Source organism: Oncorhynchus mykiss, chromosome 21, assembly GCF_057628025.1.
Source record: "Oncorhynchus mykiss isolate SJ-2025 chromosome 21, ASM5762802v1, whole genome shotgun sequence".
In the NCBI taxonomy this organism is placed as follows: Eukaryota; Metazoa; Chordata; class Actinopteri; order Salmoniformes; family Salmonidae; genus Oncorhynchus; species Oncorhynchus mykiss.
In genome coordinates, this window is record NC_143042.1 from 52,309,563 (window position 1) to 52,335,891 (window position 26,329).

At 45.4% G+C, this 26,329-nt stretch overlaps 1 protein-coding gene across 2 annotated transcripts in view; it reads left to right on the plus strand.

Annotated features, from left to right (window-relative positions):
• Positions 1-1,417: 1,417 nt before the first annotated feature.
• The window catches only part of lrch4 (leucine-rich repeats and calponin homology (CH) domain containing 4), a 56,523-nt gene continuing 31,611 nt past the window's right edge, over positions 1,418-26,329 (plus strand). Inside the window, exon 1 of one of the 2 annotated variants that reach the window (XM_036958280.2) lies at positions 1,418-1,970. In XM_036958280.2, coding sequence (XP_036814175.1) covers positions 1,799-1,970 — 172 coding nt within the window. In that variant the 5' untranslated portion in view covers positions 1,418-1,798. The remainder of the gene's footprint in view (positions 1,971-26,329) is intronic. The other variant, XM_036958279.2, reaches the window with a different exon arrangement.

The window sequence follows — 26,329 nt, forward strand, 5'->3', positions numbered from 1 at the left end:
GGTTATATCGATATTACAGCCAAAACCTCACAGGAGGTGATGTCGATATTACAGCCAAAACCCTACAGGAGGTCATGTCGATATTACAGCCAAACCCCCACAGGAGGTTTGATGGACAATACAGCTCCATCAGCCTTACATTTGCACTTACAGAGGAGTCCTGACACACACACACACGCACACACACACACACACACACACACACACACACACACACACACACACACACACACACACACACACACACGCTCACCAGTGGAGGCTGCTGAGGGGAGGACGGTTCATAATAATGGCCGAAATGGAGTAAATGGAATGTCACCAAACCCATGGAAACCATGGAAAACATGTGTTTGGTGTATTTGTTCCCATCCCTCTAATTCCGCTCCAGTCTTTTCCGCGAGCTCGTCCTCCCCAATTAATTAAGCTGCCACCAACCTCCTGTGTGGCACATGCACACATCACAGGAGGTTGGTGACACCTTAATTGGGGAAGACGGGCCCTCGGTAATGACTGGAGTGGAATCAGTGGAATGGTATCAGCAACATCAAACACATGGTTTCCATGGTTTCCATGGGTTTGGTGACATTCCATTCACTCCATTTCGGCCATTATTATGAGCAGTTCCCCCCTCAGCAGCTTCCTGTGGGACACATACTGTATGTATGCATAAACACACACGCACGCACGCACGCACGCACACTGTTAGTGTAAACAAATCTGCTCACACACATATTCATGAGTCTACTAATGACGTGACGGCGACACGCTAATCTAACATGGGTTTTACTGAGCATGGCTGTGACTCTGGAAATAAAGGGACAGTAATCTGTGTAACACATGTAGAGCTCCGGAACTCAGGGGACAGTCATTTTTGTTACACATGTAGAACAAAGAGAGTTTCCACTAGCTTCTATAGCCACAAAGTCAGATTCCACAGCAAAAAAAAAAAAAAAAAATGCTTTTTGCTAATACTTTAAGGTGAGGGTTAGGTTTAAAATCACATTTTAAGAAGATAAATTGTAGAAAAGGGCAGGATTTATGACTTTGTAGCTAGTGATTACCAACAAAGAGGCTAGATAATGTTGCTACATTATACCAGATGGGGTACAAATTGGAATTGTGCTCGGGGAATTTCCCTGGGGTCACACATATCTCACTAATGAGAAAGCATAACCTATATTCAATATGGGAAATATGACATTTGCATGCAGGGAATTCATTTTAAATTTTTAACCAACTGCCAAAAATGAAATGGATGGATATGAATGGTATACCTGGCTGCTCCAGTCAAAATAATTATTGCTCCACTCTTCAATTATGTGCCCAGAACCATCCTACTGTATCTTGATTGGTGTATATTTCCATCAATATAATCTCAGCTCTTTTGAAATCCCTTCACGTGCACGCCCTTTTCTTCAGACCCCGCCTTGGGTCCATTCATCTCGGTTGAGATATGGGTGTTGCCCCTGTCAATCAAACTCCTTCTCGTCGAAGGCTCTCTCACTGCTCCTCCGCTTCCTGGCCTCGCCGCACCTCTTTCTGACAGCTACTAGTACCGCTTTCTCGAAGACAACTGGACCGTAGAGAATCCTCGTTGTGGAAGATTAAGAAATAGCCTTTTTTTTATTTTGTCGGATTTATTCATTGTCCCTACTTCGAAAGTTGTTTATCGGACGAGAGACGGATGGTTTTGGAAGTCGTTCTGAGGGATACGAAAGTGTAAAGGAAGGTTTTCTTGTCTTTTTTTGTCTTTTTTTAGACCCTAACACAGTAACATAAAGAGACATATCTACTGTTCATGGCTGCTGGGGAAGGTGCCCAGCTGCCGGCAACAATAGCGGCCAGCCGGTGCGTGGAGAAGTCGCTCGAGGAAGCTACCGGGAGCGGTGCTCTGAACTTGTCGAACCGTAAATTGAAAGAGTTTCCCCGAACCGCCCGGAACTATGACTTGTCCGATATTACGACAGCCGGTGAGTTGTGTTTTGTCTCGGTTTTGGTGTAGATAAATGTTGTTTTTTTTCAATTTAGTTGACAATTCATAGGATGTGGAGCTAACCGTGGACAGTCTTTTGTTAGTGTTGTTGTTGTCACCTGCTTGTGTTGTAAGTATCTCGAACTAACAAGCCAACGTTAGCACCACATCCGTGAAGAAAAGACACAAATAAAACAAGTTAAAAGTGTAACGTTACGAGAGGTTCATTGACACTATCTTCAGATATTGGACTGCCAATTCAGCCACAACTTCTTCAACTAACATGTTTCTTGTTTATTCTTTCAATTACGGAGATATATTTAAAAATGTTTTTTTATTCGAGTTTACATTCTTGTACTTCTGGGTCATTGGTTGTCAAGTTTTTAAGCAAATTTCCCCTTTCGCTTCCTGTATGATGAAAGGAGTTGCTTGCTGGTTATAATGGTTGTGTATGAGCTTGACGAAATGTCAGTATTGTATCTCCTGCTTGAGGTTCCCTTCTTTCATTTAGTCAATTCACAACACTATCACAATGATTTGAAAGGTAATTTGAAAGATGACAATAACATTGTAAAAGTTTAATGGTGCCTAAAATGCCCGTAAGGTTGATTTGACAGTGCGATCTAAAGGAGAACTAACTCGTTTCTCGCGTTGTTGAAAGAAGATTACCCAATCCAGGTTGAAGCCTGAAATCAATCTTATCTACCCAATGTTTTGAAACAACGCTCCCCTCTGCTGCTTTCTGCACTCTCTGGTAATTATAACCATCTGCTCAAAGGACCTAGACCTTATACAGTGAGGAGAGACATTGGACGCACACATACATACATGCATAAATACACACACACACACACCCAGCTGCCATCTGTAATCCAACAACGGTAATGGATACTGTAGGGATGAATGTATCCGAGGCCTTAGATAACAACATTATCTTGATGTGCGCTTGTTTATACAAAGCGTAGCTCCATATTATAAACTAAGAACTAAAGGCAAGCAGATTTTAATTATATATATATATATATATATATATATATATATTTTAAAATATAAACATTGACATATGTTATTAATGGTGTCCAATTTTAGCTCTTCATTGTAACCACCTCCTAATGAAAGCTGGTTATGCATTTTAATAATGCAGTTTTTCGTGAGATGCAAGTTTGCGGCAAAGTCTCTCCCAACTCCGTAATACGTCTGTCCTGTTTCTGTCATCCAATTCAGTGACTTCATTTTTCGGGTGGTTGCTATGATTACAGTGTCGTTCCCCTTTTTTTGAATTGGTCATAATTAACACGTTACTCCAGACACGGACGATGTGGCTCATACCTGGTCGTTTAGATAATGGTACTCTTTCAGTTTGAATAAAGTGCTTGCTTTGGCACACCCCGCCCCTCTCCTCTAATCTGTCTGGATGCGCTATGACACAGCATCCCTGTGTGCTGATGTACAGTGAAAGCTTGAGGCTGCAACTTTTCATTTCAGACTGTGTTTTTGCTACTGTGTTCATGAGAGATTTAGGCCGGCTCGCTATAGTTGTCAGTGGTGAAATAGACAGGTGTGTGTGCTGGTTAGTGGGATAGGTTGGGTTTTGACAGTCAGGTATGGTCTTACCCCGACTGTGGAGTAAATGTCTCGACTGTAAAATGAGCCCTATTCCCTATATAGTGCACTACTTTAGACCTTAGCCCTATTCCCTATAGAGTGCACTACTTTAGACCAGAGCCCTATTCCCTATAGAGTGCACTACTTTAGACCAGAGCCCTATTCCCTATATAGTGCACTACTTTAGACCAGAGCCCTATTCCCTATATAGTGCACTACTTTAGACCAGAGCTCTATTCCCTATAGAGTGCACTACTTTAGACCAGAGCCCTATTCCCTATATAGTGCACTACTTTAGACCAGAGCCCTATTCCCTATATAGTGCACTACTTTAGACCAGAGCCCTATTCTCTATAGAGTGCACTACTTTAGACCAGAGCCCTATTCCCTATATAGTGCACTACTTTAGACCAGAGCCCTATTCCCTATATAGTGCACTACTTTAGACCAGAGCCCTATTCCCTATATAGTGCACTACTTTAGACCAGAGCCCTATTCCCTATATAGTGCACTACTTTAGACCAGAGCCCTATTCCCTATTTTACATCACCAGACTTAACACGTCAACGGGGATGTCCTCAAGAAACAGAAAGGCTATAATCTTCATCGTGGTTATCGTGGATCTCCGACGCCTTGCGACAATGAGACGATGACAAAGTCGGAGAGACATTTTAGATATGTAATGGACAACTGTAACAGAGAGTCAGAACAGAGGCCTCCTTCGTTTCCTATTCCAAACTACTCTTCAGAATAAATGGCACCTGAAAGTAGCCTGATTTGATAAGGGATTACTAAAGTTCCTGAGCTAGTGCTATGGATTGAAGAGTGCAGAATTGGGGACAAGGTCCCAAACAGGCCCTAGGGTGTTTATGATAACAGTGATGGTCTCCCTCTCTGTTATCCCCCCCCCCCCCTCCTGGAGCAACTTCCCTTCAGGAAGTTCAGGGGTTCAGTCCCCGCCCCCTCCTCTTCCTTACACAAGTGCACATGCTCTTTGGCTCCTGTAGGAAGGATAGTGTTCTAGCAAGCCAGCGAGCAGAGCAGGCCCATCCAGGAGAACAAACCCCAGCTGTGTGTACCTCGCTCTGGGTGCAACCCTCTCCCTGCACCCCTCCGAATAAGACTCCAAAATAATACTGATCTAGACACAGATTTCAGTAGCCGGTGTTGTGCAGTGGCATTTTAATAATTCCAGACAACGGGGGTTTGGGGCCGCCCAAGCTGACATTGTCTAGCAATAACCCAAACATAATTAAACCTAGGCCTATGAAAAACTGAACCTAGCTTGCAGGGGGACCGTGAGCCCTCAGCCTCCTAAATCTGAACAGACATTGAAAACTGCTCACAGCCTAACCCAAATTCTGAACCTAGCTTGCAAGGGGACAGTGAGAGGATAGGTTTTTATGTGACCTGAGCATGCCACCGTTCAAATCAAATGTTATTTTGTCACATGCTTCATAAACAGTAGGTATAGACTAACAGTGAAATGCTTACTTCCCAAAATAATTACACTTGAATAATAACGCAATAAATAAATGCACAATGAGGAGGGATAACTTGGCAATATACACAGGGTACCAGTACCGAGTCGATGTGCAGGGGTACGAGGTATCTGGTGTAGATGGGTACATGAGGGTAGCATTAAAGTGACTAGGCAACAGGATAGACGAGAGACAATAACAGCAAGTATTTGATGAATCAAAGGAGTTAGTTCTGGTAGCAATTGAGGTTGGAACTATTTTATCAGTCCAGTAGCAACAGTAGTAGGCCAATGTTGTTTCAGGGAGCGCGTGACGAGTTGAGAAATAGTTGTTGCTGGGACCTCTGTTACACCTATCGTAGGAGCTCTTTTGGGGGAGGGAGGGAGGAGGAGGAGGAGGGAGAGAGAACCCTTGCAGCTGAGAGATGCATTAATTAAAGGAAGGGGGATGGGAGGAAGGGATGGGCAGAGAGGGGGGAGGGAGGCCCTTTGATGGAGTAGGCTGCTTGCATTGTCGTGGCGTGTTCCCCTTAAAGGGGTTTTTACTTGAGCGGGAACCCTTTCTCTCGCTCTCTTGAGCCCCCAACCCCCCCCTCTCTTTGTCTGAGTCATGGTTTTAACCTGGCTCTCCCAGAGGTTTTCCTCTGTGTCCCTCTGTTAGTCTCCCCCCCCCCCCCCCCCGTGTTGTCTCTTTCTATCCCTTGGGCTCTCCCGTTCGATCTATCTCGTTCCTCTACCTCTCCTTCCCCCATTCCATCTCTATGGGATCAATAAAGAGCACTGTGTCTGTCCTGTAATGTGTGGTCGGTCTCTGTCCCATTTTATTTTGTATTTTTTGTTGCTCCTATCCAGAGCGACTCAGTCAGTTCATTCCACTAGGTAGATAAACAACCACATTAGGGGCCTTTCACAGTAAAAAAAAAACGTTTATTTAACTGTTACTGCGACTGTTGAATATTCTTCCAATGTTCCTTTCTCGGTGTCTCTGCAGTTACTAGACTTGTAGACGGGTTATGACATCTCACACACAGAAGAGATGGCATGAGTTTTAATGGAGCGCATATGCTCAAGATCAGTCAAGTCTAGTGTGTGTGTGTGTGTGTGTTCAGGTTTAGCCGCTCGGTTGGGTGGAGCCTGTCGTCATGGGAACCGTGCCCACACTGAGGAGGTGTACTGGCAAGAGGAACGTTCCAGAACATTTAAAGAAAGAAAGAAAGAAAGAAAAAAAAACTGTTTGAATCCTCTTTGTCCCTTCCCTGCTCACAAACACCTGTTTTAAAAGGTGAGCTGCGTTCAGGGGCCGGTGTTTTGACCCAGTAAACGGGCCTTTTGGAGGTTGCTAGTGAAGAGATTGTTGACTCTTACAAATATATGTGCTCAGGTTGTCAGCTCGTGACTAATGGTGATTCACCACAACACTGAAAACAACTAAGCTAGGCTATAGGCCTATAGGAACATTGATCTGTGTGTGTGTGTGTGTGCACAGTATTAACCTCATTCTCTCCTGTAGTCCAAGGTGAGCGATGACTCACTAGTTTTGATTCAACTCAATAGATATTCATTGATCCGTCCCACACAAAAGGTGAAAACCCCATTTGAAATCTGCCCAACGTCCACCCAGTTCCTTGTGTCTCGGTCACATGATTGACACTGCAGAGAGAGAACTGTGTCCACCTAGCCTTTCTGTCATTTTGTTGAAGGAAATTAAAATGTCACTTAGCCCAAGTGGCCTAACCTGTCTTTCACCTGCCTCCTGTTCATGAAACTGTTTACTACCGGTTTCCATGGAGATGCTTCGGAATGAAAGGGGATACATTCCAAATGGAGCCCTATTCTTTATATAGTGCACTACTTTAGACCAGAGCCCTATTCCCTATATAGTGCACTACTTTAGACCAGAGCCCTATTCCCTATATAGTGCACTACTTTAGACCAGAGCCCTATTCTCTATATAGTGCACTACTTTAGACCAGAGCCCTATTCTATATATAGTGCACTACTTTAGACCAGAGCCCTATTCCCTATATAGTGCACTACTTTAGACCAGAGCCCTATTCCCTATATAGTGCACTACTTTAGACCAGAGCCCTATTCCCTATATAGTGCACTACTTTAGACCAGAGCCCTATTCTCTATATAGTGCACTACTTTAGACCAGAGCCCTATTCTATATATAGTGCACTACTTTAGACCAGAGCCCTATTCCCTATATAGTGCACTACTTTAGACCAGAGCCCTATTCCCTATATAGTGCACTACTTTAGACCAGAGCCCTATTCCCTATATAGTGCACTACTTTAGACCAGAGCCCTATTCTCTATATAGTGCACTACTTTAGACCAGAGCCCTATTCTATATATAGTGCACTACTTTAGACCAGAGCCCTATTCCCTATATAGTGCACTACTTTAGACCAGTGCCCTATTCCCTATATAGTGCACTACTTTAGACCAGTGCCCTATTCCCTATATAGTGCACTACTTTAGACCAGTGCCCTATTCCCTATATAGTGCACTACTTTAGACCAGAGCCCTATTCCCTATATAGTGCACTACTTTAGACCAGAGCCCTATTCCCTATATAGTGCACTACTTTAGACCAGTGCCCTATTCCCTATATAGTGCACTACTTTAGACCAGAGCCCTATTCTATATATAGTGCACTACTTTAGACCAGTGCCCTATTCCCTATATAGTGCACTACTTTAGACCAGAGCCCTATTCTATATATAGTGCACTACTTTAGACCAGTGCCCTATTCCCTATATAGTGCACTACTTTAGACCAGATATATATATTAATAATATATATATGTTTTTTTTTTTTAACCTTTTATTTAACGAGGCAAGTCAGTTAAGAACAAATTCTTATTGTCAATGACAACCTAGGAACAGTGGGTTAACTGGTCTAGGAACAGTGGGTTAACTGGTCTAGGAACAGTGGGTTAACTGGTCTAGGAACAGTGGGTTAACTGGTCTAGGAACAGTGGGTTAACTGGTCTAGGAACAGTGGGTTAACTGGTCTAGGAACAGTGGGTTAACTGGTCTAGGAACAGTGGGTTAACCGCCCCTCCACTCTAACCACTAGGCTACCTGCAGAAGCTGTACAGTTATTGTTACAGTAGCTTTAATGGGGTTGTTGTGACCTGATGACAGTGATTTTGAACATGTGTGTTTGAACAGGTCAACTGTGTCTGTGCTGTAGAAGAGGGGAACTTCTGTGACCCGTTTCAGGAAGCTACATGTACAGTTGAAGTCGGACATTTACATACACTTAGGTTGGAGTCATTACAGCACATTTTTCAACCACACCACAAATGTCTTGTTAACAAACTATAGTTTTGGCAAGTCGGTTAGGACATCCTACTTTGTGCACGACACAAGTAATTTTTCCAACAATTGTTTACAGACAGATTATTTCACTTATAATTCACTGTATCACAATTCCAGTGGGTCAGAAGTTCACATACACGAAGTTGACTGTGCCTTTAAACAGCTTGGAAAATTCCAGAAAATTATGTCATGGCTTTAGAAGCTTCTGATAGGTTAATTGACATCATTTGAGTCAATTGGAGGAATGAGCCAAAATTCACCCAATTTATTGTGGGAAGCTTGTGGAAGGCTAACCAAAACATTTGACCCAAGTTAAACAATTTAAAGGCAATGCTACCAAATACTAATTGAGTGTATGTAAACTTCTGACCCACTGGGAATGTGATGAAAGAAATAAAAGCTGAAATAAATCGTTCTCTCTACTATTATTCTGACATTTCACATTCTTAAAATAAAAGTGGTGGTCCTAACTGACCTAAAACAGGGATTTTTCTACTAGGATTAAACGTCAGGAATTGTGAAAAACTGAGTTTACATGTATTTGACTGAAGGTGTTTGAACTTCCAACTTTAACTGTATGTCTCACTTCACTACTTCACAGGATTGGCCATTTGATGTTTTTTTTGGGGGGCAGGGTTTATCAAAATATTTTGGGGGGGCAGAAATGCCTTCTGGAACATGTGATCTTTCATGTGCCTTAGTTACAAACGTGTATGCCATCTGTAAATGCGAATACAATTATTAAATAAATAACGAGCCTACTTGGTTTAGCCTTGGAAAAATACAGGAACCTTCCCGCTAGCCATGATTGGCTGAAATAATGGATGGGGGTGACATGCCGAGAGATGAGTTGTGATTGGTCCGCCATGTAGCATGCTTCTGTCTTGTTTCATGAGCTGCTAAGTATGTGAGTCTAGCACTGCTTAAAAAAAGTCGCTCAGTCGGAAACCGTTTTGGTCGTGCCATGCAGACTCTCTCCGACTCTGAAAAGCATTCAGACTAGTTGGAATTTCGAGTTTTCCCCAATCTGAGTTTTTTTGTTGTTGTAGTTCCCAGTTTTAAACGTGGCATTAGAGTTGTGATTTATGGTAGCTAGCTTGCTAAACAATGAACAATGTCGAAACAAAAACTAACTGCACTTTGCAAGAAACCATTTCACTGTACCGTTTACAGCTTCTGTATCCTGTGCATGTGAAGAATAATCTTTGATTTTATTTGATAGTGTGTGTGTGTTTACCAAAAACGGTATTGTGAACAACATGACCTGCACCAAGTCAGATTAGGACATAGGCCAAGGACTAGATAACGTGTATTTCTACCTGGAGTTTTTCCTTATTGTAGGCTACTACTTTCAACACTTTTAGTCTTCAAATCTTTGGTTGTTTACTGCACTACCTCACTCACGCTGTTTAGTACATGACCTCACATGTGAATCCTTGAAGAGATGGGTGGGGCTGAGGTTTAAGAGGGTGTGAACGATGCTGAATGGGTGTAGACAAAACGAGCTCTCCAGTAGGTGTACCAAAACATTCAAGGGTCATTATCTCAAAAGTGGTGTTACAAGTTTATCAACTTTCAAAGCTGAATTACTTTCTCGTTGTTCCTCAACTTGCTGTGTATGATGTATAACATTTTCTAGCTCTGAGTCTACTTATTAACCAATGTAATAAATAACAATTTCATGTTTTGCTTATTGTAGGCTACTACTTTCAACACTTTTAGTCTTGAAATCTTTGGTTGTTTACTGCACTACCTCACTCACTCTGTTTAGTACATGTAGCCTCACATGTGAACACTTAATGAGATGGGTGGGGCTTAACCAATGTAATAAATAACAATTTCATGTTTTGCTACTTGGAACCAAATCCATGTGGTGGCTCACACTGTCAGTTGGTTGTATCTGTTTCATTTTGAGTGTTTTATCTCTTGAGCAGTGCTCTGCTTCTCCCCCCCCCCCCCCACTGTTGCATTTCCGTCACACTGCGGATGTGGGTGTGCATGCTCACTCAAACTTCTGCTTTCTCTCAGCTTTTCTACTGAATCCTCCGTATCTCTCTCTCTCTTTCTTGTCCTCCCTCTCTCGGTCTGTCTCGCTGTATCTACATTCTGTATTTCTTTCTCTCGTTCGTTAGCTTGCTCTCTCTGAGCCTTGTTCTCTCTCTCTGAGCCCTGTTCTCTCTCTCTCTCTCTCTGAGCCCTGTTCTCTCTCTAGTTCTCTCTCTCTCTCTCTCTCTCTCTCTGAGCCCTGTTCTCTCTCTCGTTCTCTCTCTCTCTCTCTCTCTGAGCCCTGTTCTCTCTCTCTCTCTCTCTCTGAGCCCTGTTCTCTCTCTCTCTCGCTGAGCCCTGTTCTCTCTCTCTCTCATTCGCTGTGTTCGCTCTCTCTCGCTGTGTTCGCTCTCTCGCTGAGCCCTGTTCGCTCTCTCTCGCTCTCTCTCTCTGAGCCCTGTTCGCTCTTTCTCGCTCTCTCTCTCTGAGCCCTGTTCTCTCTCGCTCTCTATAAGGGTTAGTAAATCCTGTTAGTCGGCTCTCTCTCACAGCACAGCAGATGGTGAGGGGAATCCCTTTCGCTCCCCGGGGGAATTAAAGAAAGATGGAGTTACTTGGGTTCAATGTCCTCCAGCCCCATAGATACAGAACTACCACGGGTGTATTCAGTCAGTGATGTGAAACCTTGGCAACGTCACAGATAGGAATGGAATGAATAGAACAGACATGATTCCTTATTCTGCCCGACAATCCATATCTGTTTTAATCTACACCATTTTGATCTGCACATTCTGCAACGGTCGTCCTGAACAGGCATCTCTGAACTGTTGCAATTTTCAACGACCTCATCACTGTGTATTTCGATGTATCTCTGTGGGGTTGCCAGGTTTGAAAGGCCCTCCCTCCCTCCCTCCCTCCCCTCCCTCCGGTGTCATAGATACTGTTGCAGTGCCCTGGGCTCCGTTGAGTAATTCTTAGAATAAGAGGTTGTTGTCTGGCAACCGAACAAGTTCAACCCCAAGCAGCTTTTTGACTTTTTTTTTCATTTTTTCTTTCTGTAAGTAGTCACTGCATGTCTGTACAACCCTGTAGGTTTCTAGAGTGGTAGTCATCTAGGCTAGCTAGTCAGTTACTCACACTGACTATCTCTAGGCTTTTCTAGGCCACTCTAACCTAGCATCCATCAAACAGCACCCTATTCGCTCCCATATGTAAATGCGGTCCCAGTCTTCTGGACCACTGGCCAGTTGACCAGTGTACGTTGTACAGTAGGCTGTGTAACCTAGAGGCCAACATGACCTGTTCTAGTTCACTACAGTCCATTGCTGAACGGGTGCCCAGTCACCCTGTCATTGTCCCGCTGTGCTGGTGTCTCCCATTGTGATGCGCAAAGCACATTCTGTCAACTTGGGTAAATAGCCTAGCTACTATTGCATTAGCCTAGGACAGTTTCTCTTGGGGATGGGCCTGTAGTAAGCCAACCATTTGGGTAATGGCCCTATCTGAAAGCCCTGTGTTTGTCTGTCAGTGTACTGTTATAAGGTGTGTGTGTGTGTGTGTGTGTGTATAATAATTTAATGGACTTGCGTGGAGCGGTGTAGTCTCTCCTGTCCTGGTCTGATCTGTTCTGAATAATGAAAGCAGGCACTGGCTGTGTGTGTGTGTGTGTGTGTGTGTGTGTCTGGCTCTGCCATCTTATGTAACTGAAAGCCATAAGCTTCCTGGGGTGTTGACTTCGGTGTGTCCAGATGGTTTATTCACTGGGGCTCTGTGCCACATGAGACCGCAGGGCCGGCTGTGTTTAGAGGGAGTGTGTGTGTGTACAGAGAACCAGACTCCACCAGCAGCCCTACAGACAGCATACCATAGTTTAGTTCAGTCAGCCAGGACATTGACTATTACAGGGCTTCCACAGGGAGGATAATGAATTCCCTTTCTGTTCATCAAACCAACACTACACACACCATTTAAATCTGCACTAACCCTTTTTACAACTCTCAATAACCCAGATTTAATTCTAAACTGATCAAATTAAATAAGTGGTCTAGCAACAACTGGGGGTGAGTGAGTGAGGGAGTGTATTGGCGACACACACCTGTTGTCCATTGGAACCAAAGCAACAGCTAATTCCTGCTAGAGACTAGGGGATACAACAGTTGTTGACAATTGACGTCAAATCGTACCCCCACTGTTCTCTCCTGCTGCTACTGCTGAAACCAGTTTTGACACCACGCACGCTAGCCCAACAGTCGTCATGGTGATTGGAGGGGTGTTCACACTTTCCACGTCTCCGTCCGGGCTGTATGTCACATTCCTCTGCTGTTCCGTCCGCTGGGGGTTTGATATTTCACTAGCGCGTTGTGATATTTCACGAGCGCGTTGTGATATTTCACGAGCGCGTTGTGATATTTCGTACGTTTCCTGTTTTGGCGAACCGAGATGATTGTGCACTCAGCTAGTCTGTTGGATCAATATGTTCATTTTTATTGAGTTTGCTGTCCTCGTCTAGTTTGGATCTGATGGCAGACCAATGTGTGCTCCGGCCAAATCCTCTGTTGTCATGCACAGATGTGTGTCATGACAACGATTTGACAGTTGTCTGAAGCAGTTAACTTTTTTTTAAATGGGAAAACATTTAATGGTGTTCAAAACTACACAATACACAATTTGATATTACACATTATCCATCATAACAATAAAAAAAACAAAATGGACGTTTGTACAAACAATATAACTATGTACATAGGCTACTGTCAGGAGGTCATAATTATGAGTACACAAAATGAATCATACAGGGAGGAAGTAGCGGTTCATAATGCAATAACTTTACCCAATACAGTTAATGATATTCTCAGCAAATAAAACTAGATCCACGTTTGTTTAGTGTCGAGTTGTTGTTCACGCTAGTTAGTATTACACAATTGGCTACGTCCCATGCTTCAACAGTGGAAGCCCAGGCATTTTAAAATAAATAAATACATTTAATCACGGCCACTGATCGCTCTGTACGAATAATACCCTGAAAATATACGACTCGTGTTTTTTTTTGAGGTGAGAAGATGGTAGGGGTCGGTGAAGTACTGGGGGTGACCTATTCTGTGTAGCCTGCTGCTGGTGAGGTGAGCCCATAGACATGAATAGAGATCTCATCTTTATCTGAGCTTTTATGGCGTCTGACCACAGCGTCGTCAAGGCTATCCTCAATTTTAAAGTAGTCATTTTTCTTCATATTTTGTGTTTTGAAAGAAGCGTAAACTTAATATTGGTGATTTAAAAATTTTAAAAAAAAATATATATATATATTCATTTTTTGTAAATGTCCTGAACCAAATGAATCTATTTGTGATAAAGCTTCAAGCTATTGACAAACCATAGACAACCCAATTGAAGAATCTCCACCCAGTTAACTAATTTAAATCGGTGGAAACCCTCAATGGCGATGTCCATGCTAAAACGGGGTCTATCCATCTAGAGATCTGTCTCTATTGGTGAGCTGGAGCTTGACTTTTTTTTACATATTTTTTTTGCATGCTGCTCACTGACCCTGGGTTACTTTGCAAACAAAATGCTGAGACACAGGTGAAGGGACTGGAGGAGTGTGGGAAGGAGGGGAGAAAGATATTTGCGGAGAGGAAGAGACACTTTAAGGTCCTGGAATGTTTGGATGGATAAGTCCCACATGTTGACCCCTGCTGCGCTGACGTTCCAATGACTCCAATCTGAGTCCCCCCCCTAGCATGCCACTCTCTCTCCCCCCTGGCCTGCCACTCTCCCCCCTGGCCTGCCACTCTCCCCCCTGGCCTGCCACTCTCCCCCCTGGCCTGCCACTCTCCCCCCCTGGCCTGCCACTCTCCCCCCCTGGCCTGCCACTCTCCCCCCCTGGCCTGCCACTCTCCCCCCCTGGCCTGCCACTCTCCCCCCCTGGCCTGCCACTCTCCCCCCCTGGCCTGCCACTCTCCCCCCTGGTCTGCCACTCTCCCCCCTGGTCTGCCACTCTCCCCCCCTGGCCTGCCACTCCCCGCCCTGGTCTGCCAACCTCTTCCACACCCCCCCCCCCCCCCTCTAGCCTGCCACTCTCTCTCCCCCCCAGCCTGCCACTCTCTCTCGCCCCCCAGCCTGCCACTCTCTCTCGCCCCCCAGCCTGCCACTCTCTCTCCCCCCCCAGCCTGCCACTCTCTCTCCCCCCCAGCCTGCCACTCTCTCTCCCCCCCAGCCTGCCACTCTCTCTCCCCCCCAGCCTGCCACTCTCTCTCCCCCCCAGCCTGCCACTCTCTCTCCCCCCCCCAGCCTGCCACTCTCTCTCCCCCCCAGCCTGCCACTCTCTCTCCCCCCCAGCCTGCCACTCTCTCTCCCCCCCAGCCTGCCACTCTCTCTCCCCCCCAGCCTGCCACTCTCTCTCCCCCCCAGCCTGCCACTCTCTCTCCCCCCCAGCCTGCCACTCTCTCTCCCCCCTAGCCTGCCACTCTCCCCCCCCCCTAGCCTGCCACTCTCCCCCCCCCCTAGCCTGCCACTCTCCCCCCCCCTAGCCTGCCACTCTCCCCCCCTAGCCTGCCACTCCCCCCCCCCTAGCCTGCCACTCCCCCCCCCCCCCCCTAGCCTGCCACTCCCCCCCCCCTAGCCTGCCACCCCCCCCCCCCTAGCCTGCCACTCCCCCCCCCTAGCCTGCCACTCCCCCCCCCTAGCCTGCCACTCCCCCCCCCCCTAGCCTGCCACTCCCCCCCCCTAGCCTGCCACTCTCCCCCCCTAGCCTGCCACTCTCCCCCCCTCTAGCCTGCCACTCTCCTCCCCCCCTAGCCTGCCACTCTCCCCCCCTCTAGCCTGCCACTCTCCTCCCCCCCTAGCCTGCCACTCTCCCCCCCTCTAGCCTGCCACTCTCCACCCCCCCCAGCCTGCCACTCTCCCCCCCCTAGCCTGCCACTCTCCCCCCCTAGCCTGCCACTCTCCCCCCCTAGCCTGCCACTCTCCCCCCCTAGCCTGCGACTCTCCCCCCCTAGCCTGCGACTCTCCCCCCCTAGCCTGCCACTCTCCCCCCCTAGCCTGCCACTCTCCCCCCCTAGCCTGCCTCTCTCCCCCCCTAGCCTGCCACTCTCTCTCCCCCCTAACCTGCCACTCTCTCTCCCCCCCTAACCTGCCACTCTCTCTCCCCCCCTAACCTGCCACTCTCTCTCCCCCCCTAACCTGCCACTCTCTCTCCCCCCCTAACCTGCCACTCTCTCTCCCCCCCTAGCCTGCCACTCTCTCTCCCCCCCTAGCCTGCCACTCTCTCTCCCCCCCCTAGCCTGCCACTCTCTCTCCCCCCCCTAGCCTGCCACTCTCTCTCCCCCCCTAGCCTGCCACTCTCTCTCCCCCCCTAGCCTGCCACTCTTCTCCACCCCCTAGCCTGCCACTCTTCTCCCCCCCTCCTAGCCTGCCACTCTTCTCCCCCCCTCCTAGCCTGCCACTCTTCTCCCCCCCCCCTCCTAGCCTGCCACTCTTCTCCCCCCCCCCTCCTAGCCTGCCACTCTTCTCCCCCCCCTAGCCTGCCACTCTTCTCCCCCCCCTAGCCTGCCACTCTTCTCCCCCCCCCCCCCCACATATCTACTCACACAAGTGTTTGCACACACATGCAGTGTAGGCTACATGCGAACACACAGGTAGAGAGAGAGTCACTCACTGCTGCAGCTCCTGTGGTGGTGTTAGATTGTAATGTTTCCACTCACCTGCAGGGCTGGTATCTACCCACGTCTCTGTTCTGTCTCTGTGCATAAACACACTGTGTGTCTGTACGTCAGTCTCTCTTCGTGCTGTCTCTCTAGTCCCTGTAACCGGGTCGCAGCGTCCTGTTTGGTAGTTCCGCCGCATCGGTGGTTGGCAGGTTTCAGAAGGCTGAAATTGCCATTGGCAACGTGTTGACACACAAGGTAAACACCAACGCAGCATATCAAATGACAGTCCTCCTGAAATGAGGAAGCTAGTCTGGATGGAATCATTGTTTGCTTTGTGTAACGTTAGTTCAGACGAAAGCCCCTAATGTACTTTTGTTATTAGGGGTCAGTCCAATAGAGAGAAATCAGCCCCAGGCCTGTGTTTGTTGTTTTCACACACCGGCCTACAAAGGCTCTTTTTTTTTAGTTTTTGCAGAATTGCAGTCACACATTCATGATGAGTATTGGGAGTAACGCACATGGGAATTGGCAGTGTTATGCATGGGTTATTTGCGCACACGTTTTGACTTGGCCACACAGAAGTACCCCGAATCCCGTAGAAGTAGGTTGTAAGCAGCTGTCGTAGCTACACTCCTCTCCTTGTACTTTTCAAGTGTTTCTGGCAGTCAGTCGTAAGACGGGACTTGAGCAACGGGCACGATGAGTCCCGACCCTGAAGGATTCAAGCCTGTCGTGATTGAACTGTCTTTTTAGTGGAGTCTCTTTCTCTCTCTCTTTCTCTTTATTTCTCAGTCCATCTCTGTTCAGGTCTTTTTTCTGATTTATATATATATTTTTGGGCTGCTCTTTCAATCCCTTTGTCCATGTCCTCACTCTGGTATTATCTCCCGTCTGTTATTCAGTCACTTCTTGCTCCCTCTCGCTCCCTGTCTCTCTCGCTCTCGCTCTCTCTCGCTCTCGCTCTCTCTCTCTCTCTCGCTCTCTCTCCCCCATGATGATTCAGTACCTGATATGTGTGGGCGTAAGTAATTATCTCTCTGACACACACACACACACAGAGGCCCCAGTTCCCTCTTGCCTTGGATTTCAGTGTGGTGTTGAGGGCGGAGTGTGAAGTTTCTTGGCTGTGGGATCGAGAATAAATCACATCTGACGTATTTGGACTTCAACACTGTTTCTCTTTTATCATGGACACGGAGAAACAGTCTCTCTCTATCACACACACCATCACACACACACACCATCACACACACACACCATCACACACACACACCATCACACACACACACACCATCACACACACACACACCATCACACACACACACACCATCACACACACACACACACCATCACACACACACACACACCATCACACACACACACACCATCACACACACACACACCATCACACACACACACACCATCACACACACACACACCATCACACACACACACACCATCACACACACACACACCATCACACACACACACACCATCACACACACACACACCATCACACACACACACACCATCACACACACACACACCATCACACACACACACACCATCACACACACACACACCATCACACACACACACACCATCACACACACACACCATCACACACACACACACCATCACACACACACACACCATCACACACACACACACCATCACACACACACACCATCACACACACACACCATCACACACACACACCATCACACACACACACCATCACACACACACACCATCACACACACACACCATCACACACACACACACCATCACACACACACACACCATCACACACACACACACCATCACACACACACACACCATCACACACACACACACCATCACACACACACACCATCACACACACACACCATCACACACACACACACACCATCACACACACACACACACCATCACACACACACACACACCATCACACACACACACACACCATCACACACACACACACACACCATCACACACACACACACACACACCATCACACACACACACCATCACACACACACACCATCACACACACACACCATCACACACACACCATCACACACACACACACAATCACACACACACACACAATCACACACCATCACACACCATCACACACACACCATCACACACCATCACACACCAACACACACCATCACACACCAACACACACCATCACACACACACCATCACACCATCACACACCAACACACACCAACACACACCATCACACACACACCATCACACACACACCATCACACACACACCATCACACACACACCATCACACCATCACACCTTCTCACCATCACACCTTCTCACCCACACCTACTTCAATCCGACACTGATGCGCAGAGACCGAGAAACAAGCACTAGTTATTTCTTCAGGTCGATTTGGTTTCGGTTATAAAAAATAAATCACAGTTTTCGGGGGGGGATTTTTTTTCTACTTTGAACCATTTAAATGGGTTGAATTCTGTAACATCACAGAATAAAATAATTAATAAAAGTACCATGCTAGTGACTGTACATTAGTGCTGATCGCTTATTAACCATTATTCACATTCATTTACTTTAGGAAAATATTTCAGTGTTGTGTTTATTACATTGGTTTTATATGATGACTTTATTATTTCATTCCAAGTCATCTCATTTCTATAGAGCTGCTGTCTGACATATCACTATTTTAGTAGTTTTTCATAGTAAATAAGACATACTACTATGACTGCTGAATACCAACTATCAATCACTTAGATCATGTATATTCAAGTGGAGATACCTGGCGAAGCAACTGCTCTCTATCCCTCTGGATTGCCTGTCTCCTCTCCGTGTTCTCCCCACACAGACCGGACAAGTAGGCGCGCAATGCATTATGGTCATTGTAGTTAATCAACACATTTGGTTGTGCCCTGAACTATGTAGAATATTGGCATGTTGGAAACAACTCCCTACTTCATGGCACAGTTTGGGCTTGATCTGATTTGTCTCTAGAGAAACTGCGCATGAGAAACACAAAACTAAATATAATTGAACCGACGTTGGTCAATTAGTTTGAATCATTGAACACCCATTGTAAACATATACAGTGGGGCAAAAAAGTATTTAGTCAGCCACCAATTGTGCAAGTACTCCCACTTAAAAAGATGACTGAGGCCTGTAATTTTCATCATAGGTACTCTTCAACTATAATTGCTCCCACAGTTGATTTCTTCAAACCAAGCTGCTTACCTATTGCAGATTCTGTCTTCCGTGCCTGGTGCAGGTCTACAATTTTGACAGCTCTTTGGTCTTGGCCATAGTGGAGTTTGGAGTGTGACTGTTTGAGGTTGTGGACAGGTGTCTTTTATACTGATAACAAGTTCAAACAGGTGCCATTAATACAGGTAACGAGTGGAGGACAGAGGAAGGAGCCTCTTAAAGAAGTTACAGGTCTTTGAGAGCCAGAAATCTTGCTTGTTTGTAGGTGACCAAATACTTATTTTCCACCATAATTTGCAAATAAATTCATAAAAAAATCCTACAATGTGATTTTCTGGATTTTCTTTTTCTCCTAATTTTGTCTGTCATAGTTGAAGTGTACCTATGATGAAAATTACAGGCCTCTCGTCTTTTTAAGTGGGAGAACTTGCACAATTGGTGGCTGACTAAATACTTTTTTGCCCCACTGTATATGTGGATGTCTGAACTTCTTGTTACTCGAATTAGAATATTTGTAGCTACTTTTATTAAACTTAAAACAACTGGTTTCAACGGTATTGACTACTGAAAAACCCTCCTGTGGCTCTTCAAATAGCCCCGGTATAAAGGTTCGGAAAGTATTCAGACCCCTTTTTCTTAATCTTTGTTACATTACAGCCTTATTCCAGAATTTATTGAATTGCCCCCCCCCCCCCCCCTTCAATCGGGCGGCAGGGTAGCCTAGTGGTTAGAGCGTTGGACTAGTAACCGGAAGGTTGCAAGTTCAAACCCCCGAGCTGACAAGGTACAAATCTGTCGTTCTGCCCCTGAACAGGCAGTTAACCCACTGTTCCTAGGCCATTATTGAAAATAAGAATTTGTTCATAACTGACTTGCCTAGTTAAATAAAGGTAAAATAAAAAATCTACACCCAACACCCACCCATAATGACAAAGCAAAAATAGTTTTTTTTCCCGAAAATGTTGCGTATTAATGATTCAAAACGGATCACATTTGACATATGTTTTCAGACATTTTACTCAGTACTTTGGCAGTGATTACAGCCTCAAGTCTTCTTGGGTAAGACGCTACAGATGGGAGACCTCAGACGTGACGCTTGGCATTCAGGCCAAAGAGTTCTATCTTTGGTTTTTATCAGAACCATCATCATGAAGTGCTTTGAGAGACTAGTCAAGGACCATATCACCTCCACCCTACCTGACACCCTAGACCCACTCCAATTTGCTTACCGCCCAAATAGGTCCACAGACGATGCAATCTCAACCACACTGCACACTGCCCTAACCCATCTGGACAAGAGGAATACCTATGTGAGAATGCTGTTCATCGACTACAGCTCGGCATTCAACACCATAGTACCCTCCAAGCTCGTCATCAAGCTCGAGACCCTGGGTCTCGACCCCGCCCTGTGCAACTGGGTACTGGACTTCCTGACGGGCCGCCCCCAGGTGGTGAGGGTAGGCAACAACATCTCCTCCCCGCTGATCCTCAACACTGGGGCCCCACAAGGGTGCGTTCTGAGCCCTCTCCTGTACTCCCTGTTCACCCACGACTGCGTGGCCACGCACGCCTCCAACTCAATCATCAAGTTTGCGGACGACACAACAGTGGTAGGCTTGATTACCAACAACGATGAGACGGCCTACAGGGAGGAGGTGAGGGCCCTCGGAGTGTGGTGTCAGGAAAATAACCTCACACTCAACGTCAACAAAACTAAGGAGATGATTGTGGACTTCAGGAAACAGCAGAGGGAACACCCCCCTATCCACATCGATGGAACAGTAGTGGAGAGGGTAGCAAGTTTTAAGTTCCTCGGCATACACATCACAGACAAACTGAATTGGTCCACCCACACAGACAGCGTGGTGAAGAAGGCGCAGCAGCGCCTCTTCAACCTCAGGAGGCTGAAGAAATTCGGCTTGTCACCAAAAGCACTCACAAACTTCTACAGATGCACAATCGAGAGCATCCTGGCGGGCTGTATCACCGCCTGGTACGGCAACTGCACCGCCCTCAACCGTAAGGCTCTCCAGAGGGTAGTGAGGTCTGCACAACGCATCACCGGGGGCAAACTACCTGCCCTCCAGGACACCTACACCACCCGATGTCACAGGAAGGCCATAAAGATCATCAAGGACATCAACCACCCGAGCCACTGCCTGTTCACCCCGCTATCATCCAGAAGGCGAGGTCAGTACAGGTGCATCAAAGCTGGGACCGAGAGACTGAAAAACAGCTTCTATCTCAAGGCCATCAGACTGTTAAACAGCCACCACTAACACTGACACTGACTCAACTCCAGCCACTTTAATAATGGGAATTGATGGGAAATGACGTAAATATATCACTAGCCACTTTAAACAATGCTACCTTATATAAATGTTACTTACCCTACATTATTCATCTCATATGCATACGTATATACTGTACTCTATATCATCGACGGTATCCTTATGTAATACATGTATCACTAGCTACTTTATACTATGCCACTTTGTTTACATACTCATCTCATTTGTACATACTGTACTCGATACGATCTACTGTATCTTGCCTATGCTGCTCTGTACCATCACTCATTCATATATCCTTATGTACATATTCTTTATCCCCTTACACTGTGTACAAGACAGTAGTTTTGGAATTGTTAGTTAGATTACTTGTTATTACTGCATTGTCGGAACTAGAAGCACAAGCATTTCGCTACACTCGCACTAACATCTGCTAACCATGTGTATGTGACAAATAAAATTTGATTTGATTTGAACCAGAAAAATCTTGTTTCTCGTGTTCTGGGAGTCCTTTAGGTGCCTTTTGGCAAACTCCAAGCGGGCTGTCATGTGCGTTTTACTGAGGACTGGCTTCCATCTGGCCACTCTACCATAAAGACCTGATTTGGTGGAGTGCTACAGAGATGGGAGAAGCTTCCAGAAGGGCAGCCATCTCCACAGAGGAACTCTGAAGCTCTGTCGGAGTGACCATTGAGTTCTTGTTCACCTCCCTGACCAAGGCCCTTCTCTCCTGGCTGGGCGGCCAGCTCTAGGAAGAGTCTTGGTGGTTCCAAACTTCTTCCATTTAAGAATGATGGAGTCCACTGTGTTCTTGGGGACCTGCAATGCTGAAGACATTTTTGTTTGTTCCTTTCCCCAGATCTGTGCCTCGACACAATCCTGTCTCGGAACGCTACGGACAATTCCTTTGACCTCATGGCTTGGTTTTAACTCTGACACGCACTGTCAACTGTGGGACCTTTATATAGACAGGTGTGTGCCTTTGCAAATCATGTCCAGTCAATTGAATTTACCACAGGTGGACTCCAATCAAGTTGTAGAAACATCTTAAGGATGATCAATGGAAACAGGATGCACCTGAGCTCAATTTCGAATCTCATAACAAAAGGTCTGAATACTTCTGTAAATGTATAAATTAGCAAAAAGTTTTAAACCTGTTTTTGCTTTGTCATTATGGGGTATTGTGATGTCATTATGGGGTATGGTGATGTCATTATCGGGTATTGTGATGTCATTATGGGGTATGGTGATGTCATAATGGGGTATTGTGATGTCATTATGGGGTATTGTGATGTCATTATGGGGTATTGTGTGTATTTTGAGCGGGGGGGGGTGGTGAATTTTAATACATTTTTAGGATAAGGCTGTAGCGTAACAAAATGTGAAAGGGTCTGAGTACTTTCCCAATTCACTGTGTATGTTATACCTCCAAGCCTAATTGTCACTTGAATGAAGAATAGTCGTTCTTTCTATTTATGCGCTGGCCTGCATCCTTTTCTATTATCCAGTCATTTCAATGAAGCCGATACTGTTCACATTTCAACATGAGTTTGTCTTGGGCAGTGACTTGACTGGCTACGTAACTTCCTCATCTCTCTCTCGCTCGCTCTGACTTGTCGTCAGTGGTGTAATTTGAGACTGGGTCGAGGTCTTTGTGTGGGGAGGTGACACAGACAAGGCCCCCTCTTACCTCATGCATTAGGTGTTCATCATATCAGTACCAAAGCTGATTTTTCATCAAGGTTTGCTCCCCATTTTAGTACCCACGTTTTGACTGCTAGGGGTCAGAAGGTCAACGCCCCTCGGAGACATGAGTGATTTCAGTCCTCTTGTTTTGCTACACCCATCCACCTATAATTAGTTTTTCTAATTATGAACCCATTGTCAACTAATAGTTTAGAATAATGGTTAGACTTGGACTGTTGTTTTTAACAAGGCTGTGTAATTGAATTAGCATCGTGGATGGTCTAGACATGTGCTGCTGTGTGACTGTTTTGTTTCAGAGCGAGTGAAAAGGTTTTAAGACAACCTAGCTCATTTGTTAGGTTGATGGGGGGGTTTGAGGGCCAGTCATGTGACCTTGGTGTTGAGTCATCACAATATCTGCTTCATCACCATGGTTACGCAGTATGGGGTCATGCAAGGTCAAGCTTAGCTTTTTAAAGTGCCTATAGATTGGTCTGGTTACATGCTAGCCGTGTGTGTGTGTGTGTTTAAGGGCCCAAGGCTGGGTTTCTACTAAGCTAACATGGATTTGTTTTAAGAAGGCCATTCCAAGGATAATTTGAGTAAGAATTTTAGGACCTCTAAGTATGTATCTATAAAAAAACATTTTTTTTTAAAGATTTATATAAAAAAATATTTGATGAAACATTGAATTTGGCCTTCTATTATTACTTCTATTAGCCCATAAAAACACATTGCATTATATTAATATATATATTCATTATTATTATTCATTAACGGAACAACCGATAGTAAAATATTTTAATAAAAAAGGAAGTTTGTTTTACACGTCTGTCCTTTAAAACTGAAAATGATGATAAAGTTCAGGATGAATACTGCGCATTCAGAAACTATTCAGACCCCTTGACTTTTTCCACATTTGGCCTCATTACAGCCTTGTTCTAAAATTGATTTAAATTGACATCACTATACCCCATAATGACATCACTATACCCCATAATGACATCACTAGACCCCATAATGACATCACTAGACCCCATAATGACATCACTAGACCCCATAATGACATCACTAGACCCCATAATGACATCACTAGACCCCATAATGACATCACTAGGCCCCATAATGACATCACTAGGCCCCATAATGACATCACTAGACCCCATAATGACATCACTAGACCCCATAATGACATCACTAGACCCCATAATGACATCACTAGACCCCATAATGACATCACTAGACCCCATAATGACAGTGAAAACAGTTTGTTTTTTATGTATTTAAAATAAACTGTTATCACATTTACATCAGTATTCAGACCCTTTACTCAGTACTTTGTTGAAGCACTTGTGGCAGCGATTACAGCCTCGAGTATTCTTGGTTATGATGCTATAAGCTTGGAACACCTGTATTTGGGGAGTTTCTCCCATTTCTTCTCCGCAGATCCTCTCAGGCTCTGACAGGATGGATGTGGAGCGTCGCTGTGTCGCTATCTTCAGGTCTCCAGAGATGTTCAATCGGGTTCAGGACCGGGCTCTGGCTGGGTCACTCACGGACATTCAGAGACTTGTCCCAAAGCCACTCCTGCCTTGTCTTGGCTGTGTGCTTAGAGTTGTTATCCTGTTGGAAGGTGAACCTTCGCCTCAGTCTGAGGTCCGGAGTGCTGTGTAGCAAGTTTTCATTAAGGATCTCTATGTACTTTGCTCTGTTCATCTTTCCCTCGTTCCTGACTAGTCTCCCAGTCCCTGCTGCTGAAAAACACCCCCACAGCATGACGCTTCCACCACCTTGCGTCACCATAGGGATGGTGCCAAGTTTCTTCTAGATGTGACGCTTGACATTAAAGCCAAAGAGTTCAATCTTGGTTTCATCAGACCAGACATTCTTGTTTCTCATTGTCTGAGAGTCCTCAAAGCGGACTCATGTGCCTTTTTACTGAGTTGCTTCGGTCTGGCCACTCTACCGTAAAGGCCTGATTGGTGCAGTGCTGCAGAGATGGTCGTCTTCCTAGAAGGTTCTCCCATCTCCCCAGAGGAACTCTAGAGCTTTGTCAGAGTGACCATTTGGGTTATTGGTCACCTCCCTGAACAAGGCTTTTCCTCCCCGTTTGGCCAGGCGGCCAGCTCTAGGAGAGTCTTAGTGGTTCCAAACTTCTTCCGTTTAAGAATGATGGAGGCCACTGTGTTCTTGGACCTTCAATTCTGCAGATTTGTTTTGGTACCCTGCCACAGATCTGTGCCATGACATAATCTTGTCTCGGAACGCTACGAACAATTCCTTCGCTTGGTTTTTGCTCTGACATGCACTGTCAACTCTGGGACCTTTTTATATAGACAGATGTGTGCCTTTCCAAATCATGTCCAATCAATTGATTTTACCACAGGTGGACTCCAATCAAGTTGTAGAAGCATCTCAAGTATGATCAATGGAAACCGGATGCACTTGAGCTCAATTTCGAGTCTTGTAGCAAAGGGTCTGAATACTTATGTAAATATATTTATATATATTTTTTTTTTATGAATTTGCAAAACAATTTAAAAACCTGCTTTCACTTTCATTATGGTGTATTGTGATGTCATTATGGTGTATTGTGATGTCATTATGTTGTATTGCGATGTCATTATGGGGTCTTGTGTGTAAGATTGAGGAATGTGTTTTATTTAATCCCTTTCAGAATAAGGCTGTAATGTAACAACATTTGGAAGAAGTCAATGGGTCTGAATTCTTTTAGAATGCTGTGTGTGTGTGTGTGTGTGTGTGTGTGTGTGTGTGTGTGTATTTTATTTAAATTTTTTATGGGAACTAAAGTACTTCCATGTAAACTGGTACCGGGCTACCTTCAGACGAGTTTTGAGGCTTGTGTTCATCCTAGAGGGAAAACAACCATCAAGTACATGTTTGTGAAAGCGTTTCACAGTAAGGTCTACAGCTGTTGTTGTATTTGACGCATGTGACAAGTACAATTTACTATTTTTTGTAGATTTTTTTTTTCACTTTTTATTTTTAAAATGTTTAATGTTGGGTTTATATTGTGTAGCCACAACTGTTGGGACAGAAGTTGCCTGAAGTCTGTACCGTGGATCTGCCAAGTCCTCGAGCTTGTCGACTA